The sequence below is a fragment of the Periplaneta americana genome, chromosome 17 (genome assembly GCF_040183065.1).
Source record: "Periplaneta americana isolate PAMFEO1 chromosome 17, P.americana_PAMFEO1_priV1, whole genome shotgun sequence".
Lineage (NCBI taxonomy): Eukaryota > Metazoa > Arthropoda > Insecta > Blattodea > Blattidae > Periplaneta > Periplaneta americana.
The window spans coordinates 32,614,018-32,640,974 of NC_091133.1; the positions used below are offsets into that span (position 1 = coordinate 32,614,018).

The window sequence follows — 26,957 nt, forward strand, 5'->3', positions numbered from 1 at the left end:
TTTAGGGTGGGAATTTCTCAAATCAAAGCGATGAAAAAACCAGACTGAGCGTATTTGTTTAAGGCACAAATGGGACACAAAGCATGACACCAGTGCTAGATTAGTGACACCATTATACTTAAGCAGGGCTGATCATATTAGGAAGTTTAAGTGCAGAAAAGAAACAACGGACGTGGCAAAATTTTCCTTTGTAAACAGAAAAATAGCAGATTGGAACAGCTTACCTGCGGGAATATTTCAGGGTGGTCCTATCAAAATCAATACATTTAAAGAAAGGTTGAGAAGATTATTCTGAGAATTTCATTGTAAGTGCAGTGTAATTATCTAAGTTGTGTCATGTAATCAATTACGTTGATATATAATTAATTAAAGTGACTTGTAATACTTAAGATGATAATAGTTTGGTTTAATAGAAATATAAGTTAGGTTTACTTTTACTTATAGTGGGCGTTAGCAAAGTCTTTATTTATAGTCCTAGGTTAATTACATTTATTTATTTATAGCTAGAATTAAATTTACGTGTATTTTATTTTTATTGCTGTAATTATTATAATTTCATTACTGTAATTATTGTAAGTCAATATTGTATATTATACATATCACTGACATCGGTTGTATAACCAATTGTAGTGTTCATAAATACATACATAATAAGGATGTCGTGAATGTATTGTAGCGGCCAGTTACTGAATTAGTTGTGAATGGAAAAAACACCATAACCCTATGTTATAGGAGTGGAAATGTTCAGTGGTTTTCACAAAACATAGTCCAAAGACTTTTTTGTAAACATAGCCATTGTCCAGGCCGATGGTAGTATTTCCAAATATCCCATTCATATAACCTTGAAAGAATTATCCACACAATTTTAAACTGTAGTAGACTGGCAGTACTGCTTCTTATGTACGTGGCAAAAGCCACCTCAGAGATAATACTATAGCACTTGAATTGTTTTATTAGTTATGGAGTCCATTGAAGAAATGTAATCAACAAAAGGAGAAAGAAACAGGATATAATAAAGAAAATAAAGATTAAAAGAGAGGCACACTTCAGTCACAACTGATAATTTTTTCTTAAAACAACCATTGTCCACAGTTACCTACATTTACACCTTTATTTCTTAGAGGCAATTTAAGTTATAAATGTACTTCAGTTTACCAAGTTTCTACAAAGTCTTACGAAATGTCATGATGAATTTCATAATTGAAGTGTCAACATCACCCATGCCTGATAGTTTTTTTTTCTCCTGAAAAATTATGTTTTTGGACTATGATGTTAAAAAAAAACATAAAATAGTTTAAGTTACAAAAATTGATCAGTTTGGCCACTTCCTTTCATTGTAAACATAATATCTTAATAGTCCTTCATGCGTATCATAATAGCCCTAAAATATATATAACAATAGCCCTTCTCATTCATACATCAATTACTACTAGACTGCTCAACATTCACAGCTTTTCTTTAGACAAAAAATGAAACTGACACTTTTCTGAATAGAAGGGGAAAAATATTTGCTATCTTTATTCATTCGAAACTGTTTTTTCTTTTAATACAATGTTCATGAAGATGCTAATGATTTATTTAAACTTTGTTCAATATTGCGTCTTAAAGAGCTGAAATGTAATTCCATAATAGCAGTTTTAAAGATTTTCAAACTCAGCCTCTGACACATTTTAAAGACTGTATGATATTAGCCCTACTTTTTTTAGTGTATCATATTAGCCCTACATAACCCTAAGTACACTATCTACCAGAAAGTAATTGGGCACTGTTTTTGCCCCTTTAGAACCTCGTTGTACCACCTATTGTTGCTATAACAGCAACCACCCTGTCAGGCATGCTCTCCACTAGTTTGTGTAGGATATCCACTGGAATGCATCGCCATTCCTCTTGCAACATGGCACTCAGTTGGACAATGGAAGTTGGCCGCATCTCCTGAGACCTCAATCGCCGGTCCAATTCGCCCCTAAGATACTCAGTGGGACTGAGATCAAGACTTTGTGCAAGCTAGTCCAACCGGTGAACATTATTGTCTGCCGCCGAAACATGGCACCTAGCATTGTCATCCTGGAAGTATAAAATAACAAGGGTCCATTCCATAGTGTTGGGAGCATTTCGTTATCCAGAATTGTACAGTATGCCTGTGAGTTCATTGTGCCACGAACAACCACCAGTGGTCCCACACTATAGTACGAGAAACACCCCCATACCATCACTTCACTGGCACCAAATTTCCTGGTAGGCACTATACGCTATGGTAGAAGCCGATCCCCGGGTAGCCGCCACACCCATACACGTCCATCAGACCGAAATAATGTGAATCTCGATTCGTCACTCCATAGAACCAATTTCCACTGCTCCAGTGTCCAGTTGCGATGGTCCAAACACCGCCTGAGTCTCTGAGCTTTATTCGTCTTCGTGATATGCGGCTTATGTGCCGCTGCTCTTCCGGAATATCCGAGTTGGTGGGCTTCTGTTCGCAATGTTCCAATGGAAACAGACACGGTGGCCGCTGCTTGAAACTCTTGTCTGATGGTAGCCATTGGTTGAGTCCTGTTCTTTATAATCTCACATTTTAGGGTCCTGCAATCTCTGTTGGTCAGGAATTTCGGTCGCCCTGAACGTTCACCATTGTCATAATGTCCATCGACCTTCCACTTACGTAGGACGAATGCTACTGTTGATATGGGCCTGTTTACCTTAGCGGCTATTGCCCTCCTAGACAGTCCACTGAGGTGGCAGCCCACAATTATGCCCTTATCAAAGTATGTTAGCTCTCAGCACGCGCCATCTCTTTCTCAACTGGTTCTCTTGCTCACTGCAACACATACCGTAAAATCATGGGTGCCAAATTATTTTTTGGTAGATAGTGTATTATGTATTGGAAGTAAATCCCGAAAAGACTAAGTATATGATTATATCTCGTGACCAGAATATAGTACGAAATGGAACTATAAAAATTGGAGATTTATCCTTCGAAGAGGTGGAAAAATTCAAATATCTTGGAGCAACAGTAACAAACATAAATGACACTCGGGAGGAAATTAAACGCAGAATAAATATGGGAAATGCCTGTTATTATTCGGTTGAGAAGCTTTTGTCATCTAGTCTTCTGTAAAAAAATCTGAAAGTTAGAATTTATAAAATAGTTATATTACCGGTTGTTCTGTATGGTTGTGAAATTTGGACACTCACTTTGAGAGAGGAACAGAGATTAAGGGTTTTTGAGAATAAGGTTCTTAGGAAAATATTTGGGGCTAAGAGGGATGAAGTTACAGGAGAATGGAGAAAGTTACACAACACAGAGCTGCACGCATTGTATACTTCACCTGACATAATTAGGACCATAAAATCCAGACGTTTGAGATGGGCAGGACATGTAGCACGTATGGGCGAATCCAGAAACGCATATAGAGTGTTAGTTGAGAGGTCGGAGGGCAAAAGACCTTCGGGGAGGCCGAGACGTAGATGGGAAGATAATATTAAAATGGATTTGAGGGAGGTAGGATATGATGGTAGAGACTGGATTAATCTTGCTCAGGATAGGGACCAATGGCGGGCTTATGTGAGAGCGGCAATGAACCTCCGGGTTCCTTAAAAGCCAGTAAGTAAGTAAGTAAGTAAGTAAGTAAGTAAGTAAGTAAGTAAGTAAGTAAGTAAGTAAGTAAGTAAGTAAGTAAGTAAGTAAGTAAGTAAGTAAGTAAGTAAGTAAGTAAGTAAATGTATTATGTATGCATTGCCGAAAGCTCTTAATAAGCGCTTAGCGAGCTGTCAGTTGCCCATGTCACTTTTCGAACGGCGCTGTATTAAATAAAGCCTGTTTCCACGCGTACATCAATAATAATAATAATAATAATAATAATAATAATAATAATAATAATAATAATAATAAATATAATAATAATTACTACCACTACCAACACCATATTGCTGCTAGGCCAACCACAACTACAACCATCACTACTAAAACTATCGCTTGTCGCTGTTATCTTTGTTACTACCATTACCATTACTACTATTCTGACGTCTCGTTGCACTTCTGCGAATTAGGGTTCACTTTCCAACACTGAATTGTGGAAAGATCAGAGAGCAGGTCTTTCCTTAATATTGCCGTCCACCAACACACTCCACTTCAACCTACCCTTCTCTTCCTTTCATACCACTTTACTGTATATCATGAAACGATATGGCTTCAGAGTAAGGTTTACGAGACCCCTGCGATGACTGAGTGGTCAGGGCGGCCTGGATTCGTCCCAGAATCGACCGACTCAATTGACGTAATTTTCGGTGCGTTCATGCAATAGTCAAACTCGTCTCCACATAATTCTCCACGAGTTAATCCTATAGCCCAACTCGTCTCGGGTGTAAGAAGAGGTGAAACGAGGTAAAGACAAAATATTCCCTCCCACTTTGTGCAGACTTGGAACTGCCTAACCATTTTGCAGGTTGATGTAGTTAAATATTTTGTCTTTCATGAGTAAAATTGTGTTCATTTTATAAAAAAAATACCATTGAATGATGAAATTACTTACAAATAAATAAAACTCACATGCTTAAAAGTACACAAGGTCTCATTTTAACTGCAATTATGCGACATTATCCGTACAAATTGCAGGCGTGAGTATTCTCTGTTCTTATACTTGACTAGGTACTTTTCTGATAATTACAACTGTAGAGACAAAATATTCCCTCCCACTTTGTGCAGACTTGGGACTGCGTAATCATTTTGCAGGTTGATGTGGTTAAATATTTTATCTTTCATGAGTAAAATTGTGTTCATTTTATAAAAAATACCATAGGATAGTGAAATTACTTAAAAATAAATAAAAGTCACATGCTTAAAAGTAAACAAGGTCTCATTTTATCTGTAATTATGCGACATTATCCGTACAAATTACAGGTGTGAATATTTCCTATTCTTATACTTGAGTAGGTACTTTTCTGATAATTACAACTGTTTGCGAATATGAAGCGGTTATTTAAAAGAATCATTTATGCTGTTACACTTAACATAGGTATCTGATTGAAAATCAAGTAGAGCTTTTATAAAAATGACTATGGAAGGATGTGGAGAGTAGAAAGCATTGCCAAGGTGTGAGTGAAAGGATTCACAAGCATTTGCAGTTTTGGTCAGTGCAGCAGAATGTCGGTGGGAATGAAGGAAACGGAAACAAAGTGTTCATCAAACACTCTTGAAATTTCGCTAATCGTTGATGATTCGGCGGGATTGGCAGCATATCGAAGACGAAACATTTTTCGACCTCAGATGCATCTAAATACACAAGGACAAAACACCAGCTCACCCATGTGCCAACTTCTTTCTTTTCTTTATAGGCCTAGTAATCTTTTTTGAGATACTAAAATTCCGAATTTTCGCCCACCAAGCCTTCGTCAAATTAAACCCACAGCCACTTATTTTTGCATAAGACCATACTTTGTTGACAGCACTGTGAATAAAAAAAGGTAAAGGCATCCCCGTAACATGCCATGAAGGCACTTGGGGGGCATGGAGGTAGAGCTCCATGCTTTCCATGACCTCGGCACTAGAATGAAGTGGTGTGGTCGGCACCACGCTCTGACCGCCTTTTAACCCCGGGAAAGACCAGGTACTCAATTTTATAGGAGGCTGAGTGAACCTCGGGGCCGTTCTGAAAGTTTGGCAACGAGAAAAAATCCTATCACCACCTGGGATCGAACTCCGGACCTTCCAGTCCGTAGCCAGCTGCTCTACCAACTGAGCTACCCGGCCGCCCAGCATTGTGAATAGCCTTTTCAAAATCGAATACGAATGTGGTAGGCTCCAAAGACAAATTATGTTTACTACAAATGTCTGTGATTGCCATAAAGCACTTCCCGTATTTATTTCCTTTCATATTTTTTAGTAGACAAAACATTAAAGCGATGTAAAGTCCATTAAAATGATCATGTAAGGTAAATAACTGTAGAAAATATTTCGCGCAATACTCAAAATTGCAATCCATATATTATGTCTTAGGTACTTTTTATTAAAATGATTAGGTTGTGTGGGCATGAGAATTGGAATTGGGAATACATTTATGTCGGGGACGAGACGGGTTCCTGGATTAGCGAAACATATTTCAGCCGCGGACGGGACGGGTTGTTTAATTAGAGACCGGGGACGAGAGGCGCTTCTCCGGTTTTCTGCTTTCCTGTGGAACATTCACAACTGTGTTCTAATGCCAAACGGAAACGCTCATAACGAAATAAAAGTGGCATTTCGGGTGTATGATCTGGGTATTAGGCGGAAAACGCCTTGTGGTGGCAATATATTACTGTTCGTACTGTAAATGAATAATCTTCTTGTAATCGGAACTGTAGAATGGTATACCTTTCACGTTCGGAGATGATCAGTGTTATCTACGGACCTCCATTGACGTACCTGAATCATATCGCGACAGACCTATAAGCTATTCGCAAAGCTTCTTATTCTTCTCATTCTTTCTAAGAGATTGTAGGTCTAATTAATGAAGGAGTATCGGCCACCTCTACCGTAAATACTACTAACATCACAATTTTTTTCGCGACAATAATTGTAAAGTATCATTGTATTGCATATGTGCATGCGTGCTTACATACATACATGCATACATACATACATACATACACACATAAGCTTACATAAGCTTACATACGTACATAGGTGAGGATGGACTATATGATATAGGCCTATTGTAATGTGTTTCGTATGTCCACTTACATATTAGTCCCTGCGTTTTATGGAAGAATTGTTGGATTTTAACTATAGGTGAGGAATTTTTTTTTTTTTGCAAACCACGTACAGTCTTAGAAAAATGTTTTGTCGCACAGATACTTTAGAAGTCCCATAAAGGAGGCAGTGCGCATGATCAGAGGACGAGCGACCTAGTTCACAAGAGAACTAATAGTTGAGGTAATAAAATTAGTTTTGTTTCGTTGTATGTCTGATCATGCGCACTGCCTCCTTCCTGGGACTTCTAAAGTATCTGTGCGACAAAACGTTTTTCTAAGACTACACGGTCAAATATCCGTGCACTGGATTTACGGGCAAATTCTATTAGTGTAATACTTATGTATAATTGCTGAATACACAACATACGTACCATACATACTACATATGCATATGGAACATCAAGGCCTATGTATTTCCATTCAAAGATATAAGATTGTTGTTTATTCAACTCTCCGAAGACAGGTTGGAACCTCATAAATTAAGAGCAATAAGGGATTACTCATGAGGTAATTAAGTTAGGAGATAGTGTGATATGATGGCCAGTTCATTTCCCCCTCCACTGCATATATCGCTGATTAGTAACATATTTTTAGATGTATACAAACTCATTCTAGTGCCGAGGTCATGGAAAGCATGGGGCTCTACCTCCATGCCCCCCAAGTGCCTTCATGGCATGTGACGGGGATACCTTTACCTTTACCTTTTTTTTACAAACAACTGTTCTTCTTCTGCAATCGCTGAGGACTCTTTCGCAAACATTGCTCGAACAGCAGTTCAACGTACTCAGAAGTGTGTCGACGACCATGGTGGGCATTTTGAGCAACTGTTGTAACTGTAAGATGATTAGTGCTCATCATTTTCTGTGTGTGTGAAATTAGCTTTCTTATGTTAACATAGTTTTGCCTTTGCTTGAAGTGTGTATACATTTTTTGGCACCCTCTGTATATAAACAAAACACACAATTGGAAAAATTAAATTTAATACGTAAAATATATCCGTGTACAGAATGGCAGGTACATATATATTCACAGCTGGTATTAAATTGTATCCTGACTGCACTAGCATTTTGTTGTCATAGCGACGTTCATAACTATGAAATATTCGTTCATCGGTTTTAACACAATTTATTCTCCCACCATACACAACGCCGTGAACTCTAATAACATTGTTGGGCAACTAATACTTTGAGCACAATAGTGAATCTTGCGAGGGACAAGTGATTTTATAGGATGCAAGGCTCGTTTCCACTACTTTCTACTGACTTTCTGACTAAAGCCTTCGCAAAATATGGAATTCAGCGTAGCAGATTTCCCTCCTTTCCTCCTGGTTGAAACTGTAAAAAGACATAATTTTAAAACTACCGTCTCTTCCGTTTATTAAAGTAGTGAATCAAGTCACTGTAGTTCGAAAATAGAACTTGTCTTCCCTCACAGCAAAGATCAAAGCTTGGAATTACAAGGGCTTGAAAAGAAAGTTATTTCCTTGCGAAGGATGCCATCTAGTAAAATCTACAACGCTCGGATGTGTTTTAAGCTAGCGTTAAATTAAAAATGCGGACGACTCGCTCAACACAGTTTCTTTACTAGTGACGATTCGTGTTTCAGACTTACCACACACTTTGTATTCAGGTGTATTTGCCACATTTATGTCTGACACTTCAATCATCTCCACTTGTAATTTACATACCAACTGCATTTCATTTAGTCCAACTGTTTGAAATGTGAAACGAGTCTTTATATTAAAAATTGTATAGGTTGGAAAAACAAATACAGGATGGACAGCTCGAATGTACCTAATTTCAATTGTATGTGACTGGTGAACGGTTGAAGATAGAACCTTACGGTAACGGATATATGAACGGAAAACTCAACAAGTTCCGAATCCTGTCGGTAGATGGTACGCAGACACGGTTTCTATTCGTATATTGTATTGATTGTCAAAATGGCGACACCGCAGATTAAAGCGAAAACTGTGTTGTGGTATGCGGAGTTTAAGTAAATTGTTAGAGTTCAAAGGGAATATCGGTGTGTGTTTAACCATGATGTTCCAACTGCTAAAAGCATTAAGAAGTGGCTCGATACATTTTTAGCTACAGAATCGGTGTTGAAGAAGCATGGTGGTGGTTGCAAATGTTCAAGCCGTGTATGAGCGAAGCCCTCGGAAGTCATTAAGAAGAGCTTCGCGGGAACTTCAAGTACCAAAATCAACATTGCAACGAATTGTCCACAAACGTCTCTAACTATACGCATACAAAGTGCAGTTAATGCAACGTCTGGAGCCGGATGACAAACCCAAACGAGTGAAATTCGCCAATACGATGCTAGACCGTCTCGCCGCTAATCCTGATTTAACACCGCTCGATTTATTTCTCTGTGGCTACGTCAAAGGTAAAGTGTACGCCACCCCAGGCAAAGACCTTCGTGATCTTCGGAAGCGCATCATAGAGGCTATTGCGAGCATTGCAGAAGACATGCTCCAACGTGCTTGGCAAGAAATCGTTCATCGCCTCGATATTGTCACAGTGACAGCTGGAGCTCACATAGAGATATGGTGATGTGCATATCGAAACTTGTTGAATTTTCCTTTCATACTGTAGGTTTCTATCTACAACTGTTTACCAGTCACATATAATTGAAATTAGGTACATTCGATCGGTCCACCCTGTATAATTACAACATAGGCTATGAAAATATAAGTAGAAAGTGATACCACTAACGGTTTAAATATTATTATTATTATTATTATTATTATTATTATTATTATTATTATTACTATTTAAGTTGGCGTTCTGGTGACACAATTGTTATAGCAACTGGCTACATACTGGAAAGTCCGGGGTTCGATCCAGGGTGGTGACGGGATTTCCTCCTTGCCAGACTTCCAGTACGGCCTCAAGGTTCACTCGGCCTCCTATCCAGGGACGTCGCTAGGGGGGTGCGAAAGGGTGCGCAAGCACCCCATAAAAATCGGAGCACCCCTTTCCGCACCCCAAAGGGCAATTTATTAAAAAAAATAATAGGCATAAGTTATTTTGAAGAACAAAAACAAACAATTTCTGGGATGTGAAACAACTACGCCTCAGCCACCGGCGTGGCTCAGTCGGTTAAGGCGCTTGCCTGCCGGTCTGAAGTTACGCTCGGGCGCGGGTTCGATCCCCGCTTGGGCCGATTACCTGCTTGGGTTTTTTCCGAGGTTTTCCCCAACCGTAATGTGAATGCAAGGTAATCTACGGCGAATCCTCGGCCTCATATCGCCAAATATCATCTCGCTATCACCAATCTCATCGACGCTAAATAACCTAGTGGTTGATACAACGTCGTTAAATAACCAATTAAAATAAAAAAAACTACGTCTCTTGATATATCGTTATGAATATGCTGACCAATAACAATAGCAATAATAATAATACATAGTAATATTAATAAACAGATGTATAGTTTGCGCGCAAGTGCATGAGAGAACATTTTGGATTTTTTATGTACCACATTTTTACAATTCGCACCCCAACCGCACCCCCCTTGCCCTGATCCTGGCGACGTCACTGCTCCTATCAAATTGAGTACCGGGCATTTCTCGTGGGTGAAAGGTGTTCGGAGAGTGGGGCCGATCACACCACCTCATACCAGTGCCGAGGTCATGGAAAACATGTGACTCTACCTCCAGGTCCCCAAGTGCTTTCATAGGGGATACCTTTACTTTTTTACTATTGTGCATTCGCTTATTCTCCTTGAATACTTATTTACTTATTATTTATGTATTTATTAATTTATTATTTATTTTTATGTATGTCTGTATTTATTCATGTATTTATTTATTTATGTTCGTCGTTGTCTCTTCGAAAATTCATACAAATGTTATTATCTTCATATATAATGGAATTTAACTGCATATCACTCATTCATCTTCAGTTTCGGCATTGTATCAAGTATATGTTTTATTTAATCCTGCCTTAATCCGCATTTGGCTCAGTCCTCAATTCACTCAGTAGTTACCGTAATTGCATATAGACTATTTCCATCTGGTGGAACTACATTCTCCAATAGTGAAAGTATAGTCCAAATTGCTTAAGTAGTTTCCGAAATTACCTCATACACATAAGCAAATATTCGCTCTTTGTACGAATATATTAGCATACATTAGGCTAATATCTGTCTGGATATCTATAATGATAATAGTGATTAAGGCAGTGATGAATCATGGTGTGTAAATTTCAAATCTGACATTTGTCTTTCAGATTGATGGAAACAGTCAGATTTTTTGGCCACGGGGTTTGGACCCGGGACCTCCCGAATGCAAATCTAGTGCTTTATCACTGAGCCACGTCACTTGGGTATTTTATATTTATTATATGTGTATCTGACAAATATTTTTGTGTTAATGAATTTTTCTATTTGTCGGATATCTCGATACATAACGCCAGTGTAGTCCAGTTCACATGTTATTACAGTATATTACTCAATGATGATAAGACAGAGAGAGCAGCTATCTTCCGTCTCTGTCGCTCTCGCTATGTCTCTCTGGCAACAGTGCGCCTCAGCCAGCATTCAATTGGATTTTACCCTATATTCAGAGATGTTTTGAGTTTCACTATAGTCTATTTCTTCGTCTGTCTACCTATGTGGTAGACCAGATCGCTTATCTGTGGCGTATACCTCTTCATAGAACATCTCGTTATTTATCACCTTTTACAGTATCCACCTCGCGACAATGGAATTCCCTGTCGCAAAGTATTAGGGGCTGCAAGGCAATAAACACTTTTAAAAACAGCTTAAAAGGTAACCTTCTTAGCATTTCACTCCAATCATACTGACTTGAACTATCACTGTCTACATTGTTGCTCCTTCCTTTAGACATGGATCCTGATAGTGCTGTATTTTCAAAATTGTCTCATAATAATCTCTTTCTATTATCTGACATTATTTGAAATATATTAACATTCTATGTATTTTAGCTTAATTCTGCTACATAGTCTGTGTTTCAGTGTTTAATAGTTCATAGTATTTTGTTGTTCAATTCGTAAATAACTCTTGTATACGTGTAACTCTTATCTAAATTAAATTGTTGAATTCTTTGTAAGTTCATACATATGTATGTATACTTTTTGCTGATTGAGTGGAAGAGAAGGTCTAACGGCCTTAACTCTGCCAGCTAAAATAAATTATTATTATTATTATTATTATTATTATTATTATTATTACTACTACTCCTATTCTTCTTCTTCTTCTTCTTCTTCTTCTTATTATTATTATTATTATTATCATTATCATTATTATTATTATTATTATTATTATTATTATTATTATTATTATTATTATTATTATGTGGTTTTTCACAGGATCCAAGGTTCTTGGATTCAAAATCGGACGAGAGCAATGGATTTTAAACAGCGATAAAATTCTTATCATGGCTTTTTCTGTTAAGGAAGCAGAACTGTGGGTCTCAGGTCGTGAATTTATGACACGCAAAATAATCCTGTAATTGATAGAAGTATTCGGAACAATTTTTTGTAATTTCTTATCTGCGTAGAATTTTGAAACTTAAAATCTATGCAGCTGAAAGCTTCAAACAAAAGAGAAAATATTATCATACAGTGTATAACTATGGCAAAATGGAAGGAAGATTATGAAAAAATGTATAAAAAGAAAGAAACGTTCAATCAAATAGAAACGAACAAAGACAGGAAAAGAACGATCAGAATATACAGATACATTATTTGGATGTTAAAGAAGAAGCAATGAGTATGAAAAACAAGAAAGTACCAGATCAAGAGGAATATGGGCAGAGATGATAAAATATGGATCGATGCCTATTTAACGAAGTTATTTCCAGATTGTGTGAATGGTGAGTCTTCTCCAGAAGAAAGGAAAGAAAGTTATTTAACGCCAATTTATAAAAAAGGCAATAAATTAGATATCAATAGCTATCGGGTCATAAGTTGTATGGGATCAGTAGTTAGATAATAACTAGAATAATAAATAGAAAATTACAAGGAAGAATTGATTTAAGTGATTATCAAAACGACTTTCATTCGCAAAGATCAGGTATAGATAATCTAATTACACTTAGGCAACTTATGGAAAAGAGGATACAAACAAACATGAAAATTCGTACGAGTTTTATAGGTTTGGAGAAGGCGTATGGTACTGTCCCCAGAGTAAAATCATGGGGTATATTGAGAAGTAAAAACTGCAATTCCAAATTAATAATGACAATACTAACTTGATACGAAAATTTAAAAATCCAAATAAAGATATAGAATAAATTATGTGAACAATTTCATGCAACAAAGGGCCTCAAACAAGGATGTTCGTTGTCCTTTATTTTGTTTAACATATATGTGGCTGTTATTTTTTTTAAATTTGGGAAAGATCATGTGCCATAATGGGAGTACACATTAGGGAATAATTTTTATGTACTTTGAGTTATGTAGATGACTTAGTTGTCATATCTCAAGACACAGTTAATGTGCAGTATAAACTACAAGTGTTATACAAGATCTGGGGACTAACAATTAATTATGATAAGATTGAATATATAATAGTAGTAAGTAATTGGCAAGCTAATGTAGAAATAAAAATGAAGAAATAAAAGGGATCCAAACATTTAAATGTTCTGAAACTGAAATTAATAAAACTGAAAAGATAGACAGTCAAGTAAATAGGCAGTAGAATTCAAAAAAGCAAAATTGCAGTAAGAACATTAAACAGTGCATGGTAGGACAAAAGTTTAACGAAAAATAAGAAAACAATGATATACAAAGCTATTGTTGAAAATATTTTAATTTATGGGAGTGAGGTTTGGACAATTATCAAGAAAATGGAAACAAAAAAAAGTTGCAGTTTAAATGGATTGTCTCAGGCATAGTTTGAGGAAAACTAGATTAGATAAGTTGAGGAATGAATCCATTAGATATGAAATGGATGCTGTGGAGAAGGTTATTGACAGAATTGAAGAAAGATTGCTTATATGGTATGGGCACATGAAAAGAATGAGTGGAATAGGTGGCCTAAAATAATGCATGATTGGAAATCAGTTGAAAGAAGAAAAAGAGGAGGATTGAGCAAAACGTGGCTACAACAAATAATGACTGGGATAGAAAATAGGGAACTTAAAGGATGTTAATTATGAAAATAGAGTCGAATGGGGAATGGGTATGAGGAGACGACGTCAGTTGTAAATATCTCAGAAGAAGAAGTTGAAAGCTTCGCTAAATAAAATAATATTCCGTAATTAAATATCTCTGAATATGTCTTCTAGTCTATCTTTCTACATATCTACACATGTGTCTATGTGCCCATCTGTCAATATGCTTATTGATGCATGTACTTATATCTGATCTGTTAGTCTCACTAATACAGTCGTCAGCATCAGCTGGACATGAGTATGTTGTCCGCTGTGCAAGCATTCGAGCTCTCGGGCATCTGTACTCTTTCGCCGCGAGCAGGACGGGAGGAGTGAATAAATACACTAAAACACATCCTGCATCCCTCAAACTATACAAACAAGAAATAAAATATTAAATAAAGTACATAAGTGAATATAAAATACAGTGACACAGATGTTTGACGATTATATGTTTGAGTATATTTTAGTATCGTTCTTACAATATTTTCAACTAATAATTAATTATGTGAAGGAATATTAGTTTGTTTTATGAAGTCGGGGGAGGGGGTTGACATAGTGCAGATTGTCCCTTTGTGTGTGCTGTAGAGTAGCATCTAGCGCTGGAGAAAACATTTATCTTCTGCTCTCAGTAGCTTTTTAATGTGTCAGTTGATAAAAACAGCAATAAAAGGAAATATAAACACTTAGTACAGACTTTTGAAATCTAGATTACCGATAAACACTTTCGATAACAAAATTTGTCACTATGTTGAAATTCAATTTGTCGAACGTTTGTGAGGTGGACAGTAGCATCTTCCCCTTCAGTGTTGGTAGAGAGTGTGAGTAGAGGGGAAAGGCCTATCAACCAAACTGAAATGGGGATTAGTAATAGGAAACACGCGATTGTTTGCTTTACATTACCTACTGAAAACAACACGATGGCACGTGTTAGTGAGATCCTATAGAGTTTTATATATTTATATATTAAGTTTGATTATTTTATTTTAAAATGTATAATTTATTTTGCTGAGGTGATGGAAAGAATGAAATAACATATGTATATATATATATATATATATATATATATATATATATATATAGAGAGAGAGAGAGAGAGAGAGAGAGAGAGGTTTATTTATGGGAAGCTAATCCAGTTTAGTTTTATTCAAAGCACGATTAAATTATGTTAGGGATATCGGTATAATTACGAAGATTATTAGTTGGCACTCAAGTCGTACTACTAGTTCCAGAATCAGCTGTAGCTGTTCCTCACTCTTAACATAAAGATAGGTTATTCAAACTTTCAAGCCGCAATCACGATGGACAAGCGCAATGTTAATGTGTAAAAAACACACTATCTGTAACAAATTTAATGTACAGCGATATTACGATGTATATAAGTTTCATGAATACAAGAACGTCGCGGAAGATGATAGCATGAAAATGAGTGATGATTATAAAGAAAACATTTGAAACTATAAGTAGCCCAAAATTTTACTAATATATTGAAAATCTAATTAGAAGTTACAACGCTATATTCTTAACAATTTTAAACGTTTTGTTGTGGTTATTATTTATACTTGTTTAAATTCCATCTCGCTCGTAAGTTTGCAGTAGAAGCAATGTCAATATTTGGGAGCACTTATAGCTGTGAACAGTATTTTTTTGCAAATGAAACTCAACAAAACTAGACAAAAATCACGTTTGACAGATTCTCACCTAGAGTCCATTATGAGGAAAGTTTCCAGCAAGACTGACATTGAAATTATTTCCAGAGAATATGACAAAAATTTAGAAGATTGAAAATTTCACGAATAGGAACAAACCCGGATGTTAGTATATGTGTATAAAAACAAAAAAATATTTTAATTATTTTAGTTTTATTTTGAAAAACTTTCCAATAATATTATAATTTTGAAAGGTGTCAGAATATAGCCTACTAAACATTTATACATGAATGAGTCAACTAATTCACAATATAGTAATATTTCAAAACCTATCCATATACTGGTTGTTTAAGAATTCAACCGCAGAAATATAAGGGGTTGTGGAGGGGTCCTAGGTAAGTATTTTGAGACCGGAAACTAGGACCTACGGGTTCAAATTTGCACGTAATGGCGTGTTGTTGGCCAGTACGCCACTGATACAGCCTGCACGTGGCAATGCGGTAGGTTTGGAAATGTGTCGGATGCATTATTGCTTTGTGTCTGTGGCACAATCGATAACATTGTAGATGGTTTCTGTTAGAGGATGAGGTCGAGAGTTCAAACTTCAGCAGGTACTTTTTTAACTTGAGGTACAGCATTCACTTTAATAATATATTATGAAACAAGTTCATAATGTTATACGTTACGGCACGAGTCAATTTTTAGGGAACAAGCGAACCGATTTTCCTAATTGTGACGAGTGCAATAGCTGTATAACATTATAAACGTGTTTCATGTGTTATTTTTGTACGATAGCATTAGGCCTATAATAGTAATATACGTTACAAGAGCGGTATGTTGACGTTTTCATGTTCGAGGAAAAGATTGAAAAAGCGAAACGTAGTTGAGCTTTTTTAATTTCCGAGAACATGAAAACAAACATACCACTCGTGTATCGTACATTATTTTGTGCGAAGATCGTTTATTACATACCTGAAAGACGAATTTCTAATTAGTTGCAATGAAATCTCCATGTTGGTTTCTGTTTAATGACGGCAACTTCGGAAAACCAAAATATCTTTCTTCAACATTGTTGCTATAAAATGTTTTCTGTGTTTACTATACTCCAGCAGGCCGTGATATACGTCTGTCTTTTTTTCCCCAGTCTATAAATGCGAACTTAAAAGAAACGGTAAGGTTATGTAATGATTTATTTTTCATTTTAATATTTTAACAATATTATTTATATAACATATTGCAGTAATAACATCGGCATCTGGAATCGTGTTGATTTTTTCGCGGCTTCCTTAATGTTACTTGTATCAGGAATGCAATAAGTTTCGTGGAGTAGTAGACTTTACTTAATTTTTGCAAATATTTAAAAACAATAATTAACATTGCAATTTAGGTGAAATTGTAGTCGTAAGTTTCCAATTTATAATTATTACTATGTTAAACGTCTCTAAAAATAATATATTAAAAGCCTAAAGCAGTAAAATGAATGTCGCGCTTAAGCGGTAAGAAGAGGGAAATTGTTATGTGTGTTACGTAGGGAATACTGAATGTGGTATTTCACACTTACCGCGTATTGGTTCTGTGAGGAAAACAAGCAAATACGCACGATCTCGCACAAAACAATTAATAAAGAAATAACATCAGATTTTTGTAATGATGGGTAGTTTGATATCTCGGACTATGAAGAAAGAGGTTCTATGACAACAATGATATATTTAATATTATAGCATGGAAACTCGTTTCATAATATTATTAACTTTATGGCACAAGTTATGCCGTCATAATAGAAGTTATGACGTATTAGCTGGCATGGTAATATTTTACAACTCTGGTACAATAATGTGACATATGCAAGATGATCACTAACAATAAAGATTGCTTATACGTCTTGATTACACAACTTTTAACACTGTATCATTTCGGTATATGTATGATAAGAACTTTCTCGTGTTAAATTTTAACGTACCTTGTTAACATGTTTCGACTTATTTTGGGTCATCTTCATATTGTTTATAATGCTTGAGTACAAAAACCTAGCGTTGTAACATTAGAGAGCCAGCTCTAGTTATTTTGTAATGTACGAATACGAAAAAATGACAATAATTCTTTAGACGAGTGAAGGTAGAATGTAGATAGTTTGAGAAAGGCATAAAATATCCATTCATCTGGACAAGTGACAGTATATTTATCAATTAACTTTCATCAGTATTCTGTATAATAGAAAATATCTTAACAAAATGGATAAATGAGAAAAGAAAGAAAGTTTCCTTTCTGTCTTCCTAAAAAAAGGAGTAAGTAATATTCCGAAATTACTCTAGAGAACAGTACATATGTATACCAGTACTGTAGTAAAGAAAAACAATTTTTTTTTCAATACTCACTGTCAGTAGGAAAACAATTTACAGAAATTATTCAATGCAATGACCTCCTCTGTAGTATAGTTTTTTTCTGCAAGAAGTCAAGTATTTTTTCTGAAGTCCATTAATTATTCTGGCTTAACCGTTATAAACTATGTACAACGAATTTCATATAATTTAAACATTAAAATGAGACGAAAATGAAAAAAAAAAATAATAATAATACATAACACAAAATAGTCTTTCACTCAAAGGCCAGCGCATTTCTAACAAATAATATCTGAGCTCCAGGTTTTTCACTGAAAACCCAGCATTCTCCAGTCTTTCCTATTTTCTGTCTTTCTTTTAGTCTCCGAATATGATCCATACATCTTAATGTCGTCTATCATTTGATATCTTCTTCTGCCCCGACCTGTTATCCCGTTCACCTTTTCTTCCAGTGCATTCTTCAATACGCAGTTTCTTCTCAGCCAATCATCCAGCCAATTCCTTTTTCTCTTCTTGATCAGTTTCAGCATTATTCTTTCTTCATCCACTCTTTCCAATGCAGCTTCGTTTCTTATTCTGTCTGTCCATTTCACACACACTCCATTCTTCTCCATATCCACATTTCAAATGCTTCTAGTCGCTTCCTTTCACTTCGTCGTAACGTCCATGATTCTAACCCCTTACAATACTACATTCCACACAAAGCACTTCCTTACTTCTTTTTCCAAAGGTCCGCAGAAGATGCTCCTTCTTCTATTAAAAATTTCCTTTGTCGTTGCTAACCTCCTTTTGACTTCTTGGCAGCAGCTCATGTTACTGCTCATAGTACAACCCAAGTATTCAAAGCTGTCCACTTGCTTTACTGTCTCATTTAGAATTCCCAAGCTTACCTTATTTACTTTTCTTCCTATGACCATGGTCTTGTCATGTTTGCATTTATCTTCATCCCATAACGCTCACAGCTGTCATTTAGCTCCTGTAGCATGTCCCTTAGCATCCCCTTCTCTTCTACTAACAACGCCATAATTATCATCACCAAATCTTGTGCACTTTATTCTTCTTCCTCCTACTATCACTCCTTCCATGTTGTGGAAACACTTCTTCACTAAATCTTCCAAGTAGATGTTGAACAGGGTAGGGATAAAGGGTAGTCCCTATTTTACTTCTTTCAGACCTTTCTTCTAATATCCTCACTTTGACTCGTTGTTTCATATGAAGATTACTGATCAGCCTCCTCTCTTTCCAACCCACACCAATTTTCTTTAAGATCTCCATTGTATATATGTGTATAACCTGTAGGTATAACATTTAGGGTATCATTGTACTAACCATATGTTACTAAATTAGGTACTGGTAGGATGATCGGTAGGATGCAATGTATTTTATAACATAATAGTAGTAATTATACAGAAATGATTTAAACTTTTGTCCGTGTTATGTGCTTTCCTAAATTAATATTCTATTGTGCAATGGATTTTGTTTTAAATTTGAAATGTAACATCATTATAATTTTGTTTATTGGTGCGAAATTTGCCACGCAACTAATCTCAAGAACTTAACAGTAGTCAGAGCCAAACAGAATTGACACAAATGAGAAATACTCATATGAATTCGAGCATGGACGTTGATGTTTGCCCACAGCTCATAATGTCCGTTTGGGACACTTAATGAACTATGAAGCTTACGTTTTCTGGTCTGACTGCTTTCTACAAAGGCTTCATTCTGTGATTTATGCCCGGAAATCCGCTCTCATGACACACTTCCACCAGCTATCACTAAAAACATAACATCTACAGTATTCGGGAAAATCTATTCTCTACGATTAATGGAGTTGACTTCCATTAAATTCTTCTGTAATCAATGAATGCAAATTTTGGTTTGATCATTTTTGGCAGTATGAAGCAAACTTAGAGTAAGGAAAAAAATATTGCAATCAAGTACTGAATTTAATTTACTCAGGTCGTGATGCAGCACACGAAAATGAAAATTATATTCATCAAAATGAACAAATTTAGCAAAAATATTTCCAGTATTCAATTTTGAGATTAAAACCAAATTTTGTGCATAAATTATCTAGAACTAAATTAAGCAGTACTTTGTAATTGTAGAGAGAAAGTTGTGCTGTCAAAATTGAGACAAAAGAAGACTATACATAGTTAAAAAGAAATGTTTAAAAAAAGAGACCATTATACTAGACACATTCGTGAACAGAAAGAGAACAGAGAAGAGTTGAGAAAAATTAAAGGTAGCGATAATGAGTTCATAGAAATCGTAAAATACACAAGCAACTGATACAACAAACTTACGTATGAACAAAACCAAGTGTGAATGAAATACGTAATAATGGATAGCAAACCAAAATTTTACACACGAAAATGTTTTTTGAAAATACTACTGGGCAAGTTCGAAGCAGGCCAATACTGTTATTGTCGAATCTTTGACGAAAGATGATAACAATGATGATCACAATGAGAATAATAATGTTGATATATTAGACTGTTACTTATGTGCTTTAGTAATGAACAATTACTTGTCTGTAATAGAGTAATTACTCTGAGGGAAATAATTAACTTTGTAATTGTAGATTTTACAACATGACTTCCTTTTACTGATTTTTTCTGAGACGCAGTCATAATTCTGGAAAATGCGGCTTTCTCTAAGACACAATCTGCTAGTTTTGTTACAATTAAAATGGCTTTCAGTATTTAATGTGTCTGCTGTTATTGTACTATTTCTACATTATCAATGGTCGTCATCATATCATTTCTGAACAGTCTCTATAGTTCAAAAAAAGAGTTTAGTACAAATTATTGCTTCCCATCCTTTACTTAATTATATTCAATTTTTTTCTGCATAAAATTTCGTCATTTATTGGAACCAGAATAAGAAACATCAGAAAAGGATTACATTCCAGACAATTATTACCATTAGGCCTGTATGTCATTTCTTTGCTGCTCTTCTTTTTTTTTTAATTTAATTGTGGACAACTAATATGTATATAGTTCACGATTTCTTTATTTACTTATTTATTCCGTCGTTTCTCTACAGGTTGATTCATAAGTGATAGTACAAAATGTAAGGACAGAATGTATACAAGACTATAGTGGGAAAGTCTCGGTCAACATGGGTCCGAAAATGAACAGTCAGTGAAATATATGTGAACGTTATGTGAAGATCCGCCACTCACTTGTTTCTTTATACTCATTCTTATCATGCGCGTTTCCCCTTGCACACTCCGTATCGTAATAGCTACTAGTGTAGAAACAGATAGCAAAGAATGGTTTTTATTACACATGAAATAATTTCATTTATACTCATTTTATCAAGCAAGATGTTACGTGCTACAATGTGTTAAATACGGTGTTCAAAATGCTCTCCTTGCATCTTTACGCAACATTGTACCCTCATTAGCATTGAGTTCCATTCTTAATTGTTAACAGACATCGTCAATCCTTTGCAACAATAATTCTTCAACTTTGTCAACAAGAAAGCTATACACTACGATTTATAGATGACCCGAGACAAAAAAATTCAAAAGATTTAAGTCAGATGATATAGGAGTGTACCTATTTCAAAAAATTATTTCAATTTTTAATTCAGAATTTAGTGAACAGTAATTCCACTGACCGAAACCATGAATCCCAGGGTGTAAGTTCAGAGAATGGAAACAAAGCTATTGGAAGATTCGGATGCCTATCCTCAAGAAGAAAACGCATTTTTCATTTTTCTTCAACATAAGGAAATCTTTTTCTATTATATAAATATAAATTTAATTTTATGCGAGAGATATATTAATTGAAAATCGCTTGTTTCGCGTTTATATCGTATTTAGTACAATTTTTGCATTTCGCATTTTATCGTATATTCGCAAGCCATTAAAAAGGAATATACAGATCGTGAAAAATGAAATTACATAAGCACAGGCCTTTACAGTCATTTCGCATTTTATCGCTCCTGGTAAAAATCTCTATCCCAACCCATCCTCTCTATCTCCACCCTTCTTGTCCTATTCTTCATCTTCCACTTTTAATGAGCTCTTTCTGTAGCCACTCTTCTCATTCTACCTATTAATCTCGATCTAACCAATCTTTTCTCTTACTTTCTTCATCATCTCTTACTTACTTACTGTAATTAAGGCTTTTAAGGAATCCGAAGGTTCATTGCCGCCCTCACATAAGCCAGCCATCGGTTCCTATCCTAAGCAAGATTAATCCAGTCTCTGCCATCATATCCCACCTCCCTCAAATCCATTTTCATATTATCCTCTCACCTATATCTCGGACTTCCCAAAGGTCTTTTTCCCTCCGGCCTTCCAAGTAACACTATATGCATTTCTGGATTCGCCCATACGTGTTACATGCCCTGCTCATCTCAAACGTCTGGATCTAATGTTCCTAATTACGTCAGGTGATGAAAAAATGGATGCAGTTCTGCGTTGTGTAACTTTCTCCATTCTCCTGTAACTTCATCCCTCTTATTCCCAAACATTTTCCTAAGCACCTTATTCTCAAAGACCCTTAACTTCTGTTCCTCTCTTAAAGTAAGAGTTCAAGTTTCACAACCATACAGAACAACCGGTAATGTAACTGTTTTATAATTTCTAACTTTCAGATTTTATTGAGAACAGGCTGGATGATAAAAGATTATCAACCGAATAACAACAGGCATTTCCAGTATTTATTCTGCGTTTAATTTCCTCCCGAGTATCATTTATATTTGTTACTGTTGCTCCAAGATATTTGAATTTTTCCACCTCTTGAAAGGATAAATTTGCAATATTTATATTTCCATTTAGTACAATATTCTGGTCACGAGACATAATCATATACTCTGTCTTTTCAGGAATTACTTCCAAACCTATCCCTTTACTCGCTTCATGTAAAATTCCCGTGTTTTCCCTATTAGTTTATGGATTTTTTCCCAACACATTCACGTGATCCGCATAGACAAGCAGCTGATGTAACCCCTTCAATTCCAAAACCTCTCTGTTAATCAGGACTTTCCTAATGGCATAATCTAGAGCAAAGTTAAGAGTAAAGGTGATAAAGGTGATATTATAACTCCTTGCTTTCGCCCGCAGTGCATTGAAAAATCATTCGACAGAAACTGGCCTATACGTACTCTGCTGTACGTTTCACTAAGACACATTTTAATTAATGGACCTATTTCTTGAGTTAATACACTAAAGGCACTTAATATAAAATCTAAATTTTCGGTAACTGATCACACCTAAATAAACTTGCATACCCTACCGAAAACCACTGATCTCTCTGCTTCCAACTGTAAACTTTTAGTATTTACTTCAGTTCCATCGTAATATCCTTGTTATTACTCTCAGGAATCAGGAAACTGTGGAAGCTGGATCTCTCACGCACTCACACACATACGAAACGTGCACTCACCGTCGTCCATGATGGCCGTTGTCACGTTCTTGCCAGTCACGCCCTGCGCCCAGGCGGCCTCCACGTTGAGATCCAGCTTGGCCTTGCCGCCATTCTGACCGGTGTTCTTCAGGTACCATTGGAAAGGGAAGTAGGGGTCGCTAGGGTCCTGCTGCGGTCGCATGTGGTGCACCAGGTTCTCCACCCTAAGGGGTTTGTAGCCTCGCTTCACCCGCTTGAAGCCTGTCTGCTGCACCGCCAGCTGCACCTGCAATACAATACTGCGTTCAGAATGACTGTCAGCCACAGCTCTGCAGCTTGATGTTGGAGCTCTTTTATTTAAAAGCGACAATCATGTTGCAATAGAAACTAAAATTATTGATCATTCTAATAGCTTACTTACTTACTTACTCACTTACTTGCTGGCTTTTAAGGAACCCGGAGATTCATTGCCGCCCTCACATAAGCCCGCCATTAGTCCCTTTCCTGAGCAAGATTAATCCATTCTCTATCATCATATCCCACCTCCCTCAAATCCATTTTAATATTATCTTCCCACCAACGTCTCGGCCTCCCTAAAGGTCTGTTTCCCTCCGGCCTCCCAACTAACACTCTATATGCATTTCTGGATTCGCCCATGCGTGCTACATGCCCTGCTTATCTCAAACGTCTGGATTTAATGCTCCTAATTATGTCAGGTGAAGAATAAAATGCGTGCAGTTCTGTGTTGTGTAACTTTTTCCATTCTCCTGTAACTTCATCCCTCTTAGCCCCAAATATTTTCCTAAGCACCTTATTCTCAAACACCCTTAAGCTCTGTTCCTCTCTTAAAGTGAGAGTCCAAGTTTCACAACCATACAGAACAAACGGTAATATAACTGTTTTATAAATTCTGTCACATTTTTCGACAGCAGACTGAATGATAAAAGCTTCTCAACCGAATAATAACAGGATTTCCCATATTTATTCTGTGTTGAATTTCCTCCCGAGTATCATTTATATTTGTTACTGTTGCTCCCAGATATTTGAACTTCTCCACCTCTTCAAAAGATTAATTTCTAATTTTTATATTTTCATTTCGTACAATATTCTCGTCACGAGACATAATCATATACTTTGTCTTTTCGGGATTTACTTCCAAACCTATCTCTTTACTTGCTTCCAGTAAAATTCCCGTGTTTTCCCTAATCGTTTGTGGATTTTCTCCTAACATATTCACGTCATCCGCATAGACAAGCAGCTGATGTAACCCGTTCAATTCCAAACCCTCTCTGTTATCCTGGACTTTCCTAATGGCATATTCTAGAGCGAGTTAAAAAGTAAAGGTGGTAGTGCATCTCCTTGCTTTAGCCCACAGTGAATTGGAAACGCATATGACAGAAACTGACCTATACGAACTCTGCTGTACGTTTCACTGAGACACATTTTAATTAATCGAACTAGTTTCTTGGGAATACCAAATTCAATAAGAATATCATATAAAACTTCTATCATTCTAATAGCTACAAACTATTTTATAAAATATAGCGAGTATTTGTAAAAAATTAATCCCCATTATTCATGCATAGCAATGATGTAAAACTTGCCGTTCCCTGCGCACGTGTTAACAATGGCAGAATCTAAGATCAGATGTGCCTTATTAAAGTCGACGCTATTAACAGAGAGCTCACAAACGAACTTCTATTTCATTAATCTATCACCCCTAGTGTCTGGAATCTATTCGATTGAGATCTGACTAGTACTGTATCTTATAATCTTCAGTGTCAGAAGAAATTACTTACTACCTCTATAACTTTTATAGCTTTTCCCTCCATTCTTCCGAACTCGTTCTTTATGCAATTACTTTAACAAAATAGCTAATTTACTCTGCAAGAAAGAGAAATGCAGACTATATTTTAATACAATATATTATGTACATTGTAAATACATTATATTATATACATTTTAAATGTCCAATTATTAAGTAGTCCTCTGAAGTTAAATATTTAGACATAATTTTCCACAAACATTTAAAATGGAACCAACGCATTAATTACCTTTGTAATAAATTACGTAAAATAATATACAATTGTACTTAACATTATTTCAATCTGCAATTATTCCACCTCAAAAATTGTTTTTATACTTTTAAGGTTTCGAAAATAAAATAAATTTATTATATTGTATTAATAAAATTCATACATAAAAATCGAAATAACTTTAAATTCTATTCTCATAGTTATGAAACAAAAGCCATGAATTCTTTAAGATTGTTTGAACCAAAATGCAACACTGCTACAATATTTAATCCTAGTAGTAGTTTAGGTCAAGAATATATAACAAATTTATATTTAAATATCCTAATCTCACCAATTCTAATAGTTCTAGTAATAAGTTAAAAAATGAATGTATGGATTTTATAAATAATGAAAAATTGTAAAATTAAATTTATATTTTCTTATTGTTTAGTAGGCATAAAACAAATTGTATTATATACTTCTTAATTTAAAATCATAAATCCGCCCTTGAGCAAGAGTTTTCCTCTTTCAGGGGTGAGCTAAAATTTTTGTATGTGTATACCATATGTCATGTTACAAGTTTAGCAAAATAAAATAAGTAAATAATGAATATCACATATTTTTAAAATCCTGTTTATTACGATTAGGATATAAAAGCAGTCCTTTATCACTTCAGTCATAATGAATACTTATACAATTAAATATTCACGTATGATTCTTCTTTTCTCCCATCATGCATAAATCTCAACAATCCGTTGAGGATTCTGTGCTAGTTGTATTAGTTAGTGCTTTATAGATCAACCACAAATTGTTTTCTCATTTACATTTCACTGCATTATTAAGAAGTGAGAACATTTTTCAAATTACTTGTACCCATTTAAAAATCAGATTTGTATGAATGAGAAATATCAACCTATTCACAGTATAATGATGTTTAACATTGCTGGATTTGTTTCAATTCTTTAATTTAGGCTTTCTTTACAACGATCATTTCGAAATTTAACTTTATTCTTATGTGGATTACCACTTCTGTATTTCAACAATTCTTTCTACCAGTAAGCCTAGTGGTTTTATTTATAAAGGTGCAAACTGAGATTGGAAGGAATGAAGGCAACCAACAGTTTAAGGGAAAATGATGTTCATAATTAAATAACTTATTACTTAAGCACTCTTGACTTAATTATTATACCGAATTCTATTCTTATTTTCATATAATCCTTGTTTTAACAAGGTGTCAATGATGTTAAGAATACCGTATATAAGCATTATAAAAATTGAAATACGTTTTTCACTACAATAAAATACATGATAAGTTAATTATGACTACTCGTATTTATTAAGAGGTCAATTGCAAGAAGTATTGTTCAGAAATGTAATGCAAAATTACTTGCAAGGGACTTTTTTTAAAAGATTTGAAGCATTGACATGAAAACATTGATGTGTATTAGGTCTAATAAAGTAGTTAAATTATATTGCTGTTGTCATGGATTGAAGCCAAGCATCAGTTATTTGAATGCCTATACCTAACGTGACCACATAACACGCAGTGCGCATACGCGTCTTAGCCACAGATTACATCACAAATCGTCGGCAAACCGATGCTAATATTGACTAGAAAGACATAGTAACAGGACAAATATGCCTATAAGTATTGTAGTTACTCCTACCACTCTTACTCACCAAAACGATTCCCAGTTCCCCATTCATACTAAAGTGAATAGTAGAGAGATAATTTGTATAAA

General features: G+C 35.5%; 1 protein-coding gene across 1 annotated transcript in view; it reads right to left on the reverse strand.

Annotated features, from left to right (window-relative positions):
• amon (prohormone processing protease amontillado) overlaps positions 1 to 26,957 on the reverse strand; it is a 637,284-nt gene that overhangs the window by 465,617 nt on the left and 144,710 nt on the right. Inside the window, exon 2 of the mRNA XM_069816284.1 lies at positions 23,240 to 23,486. Within this exon, the coding sequence (XP_069672385.1) occupies positions 23,240 to 23,402 (163 nt within the window). The 5' untranslated portion in view covers positions 23,403 to 23,486. The remainder of the gene's footprint in view (positions 1 to 23,239; positions 23,487 to 26,957) is intronic.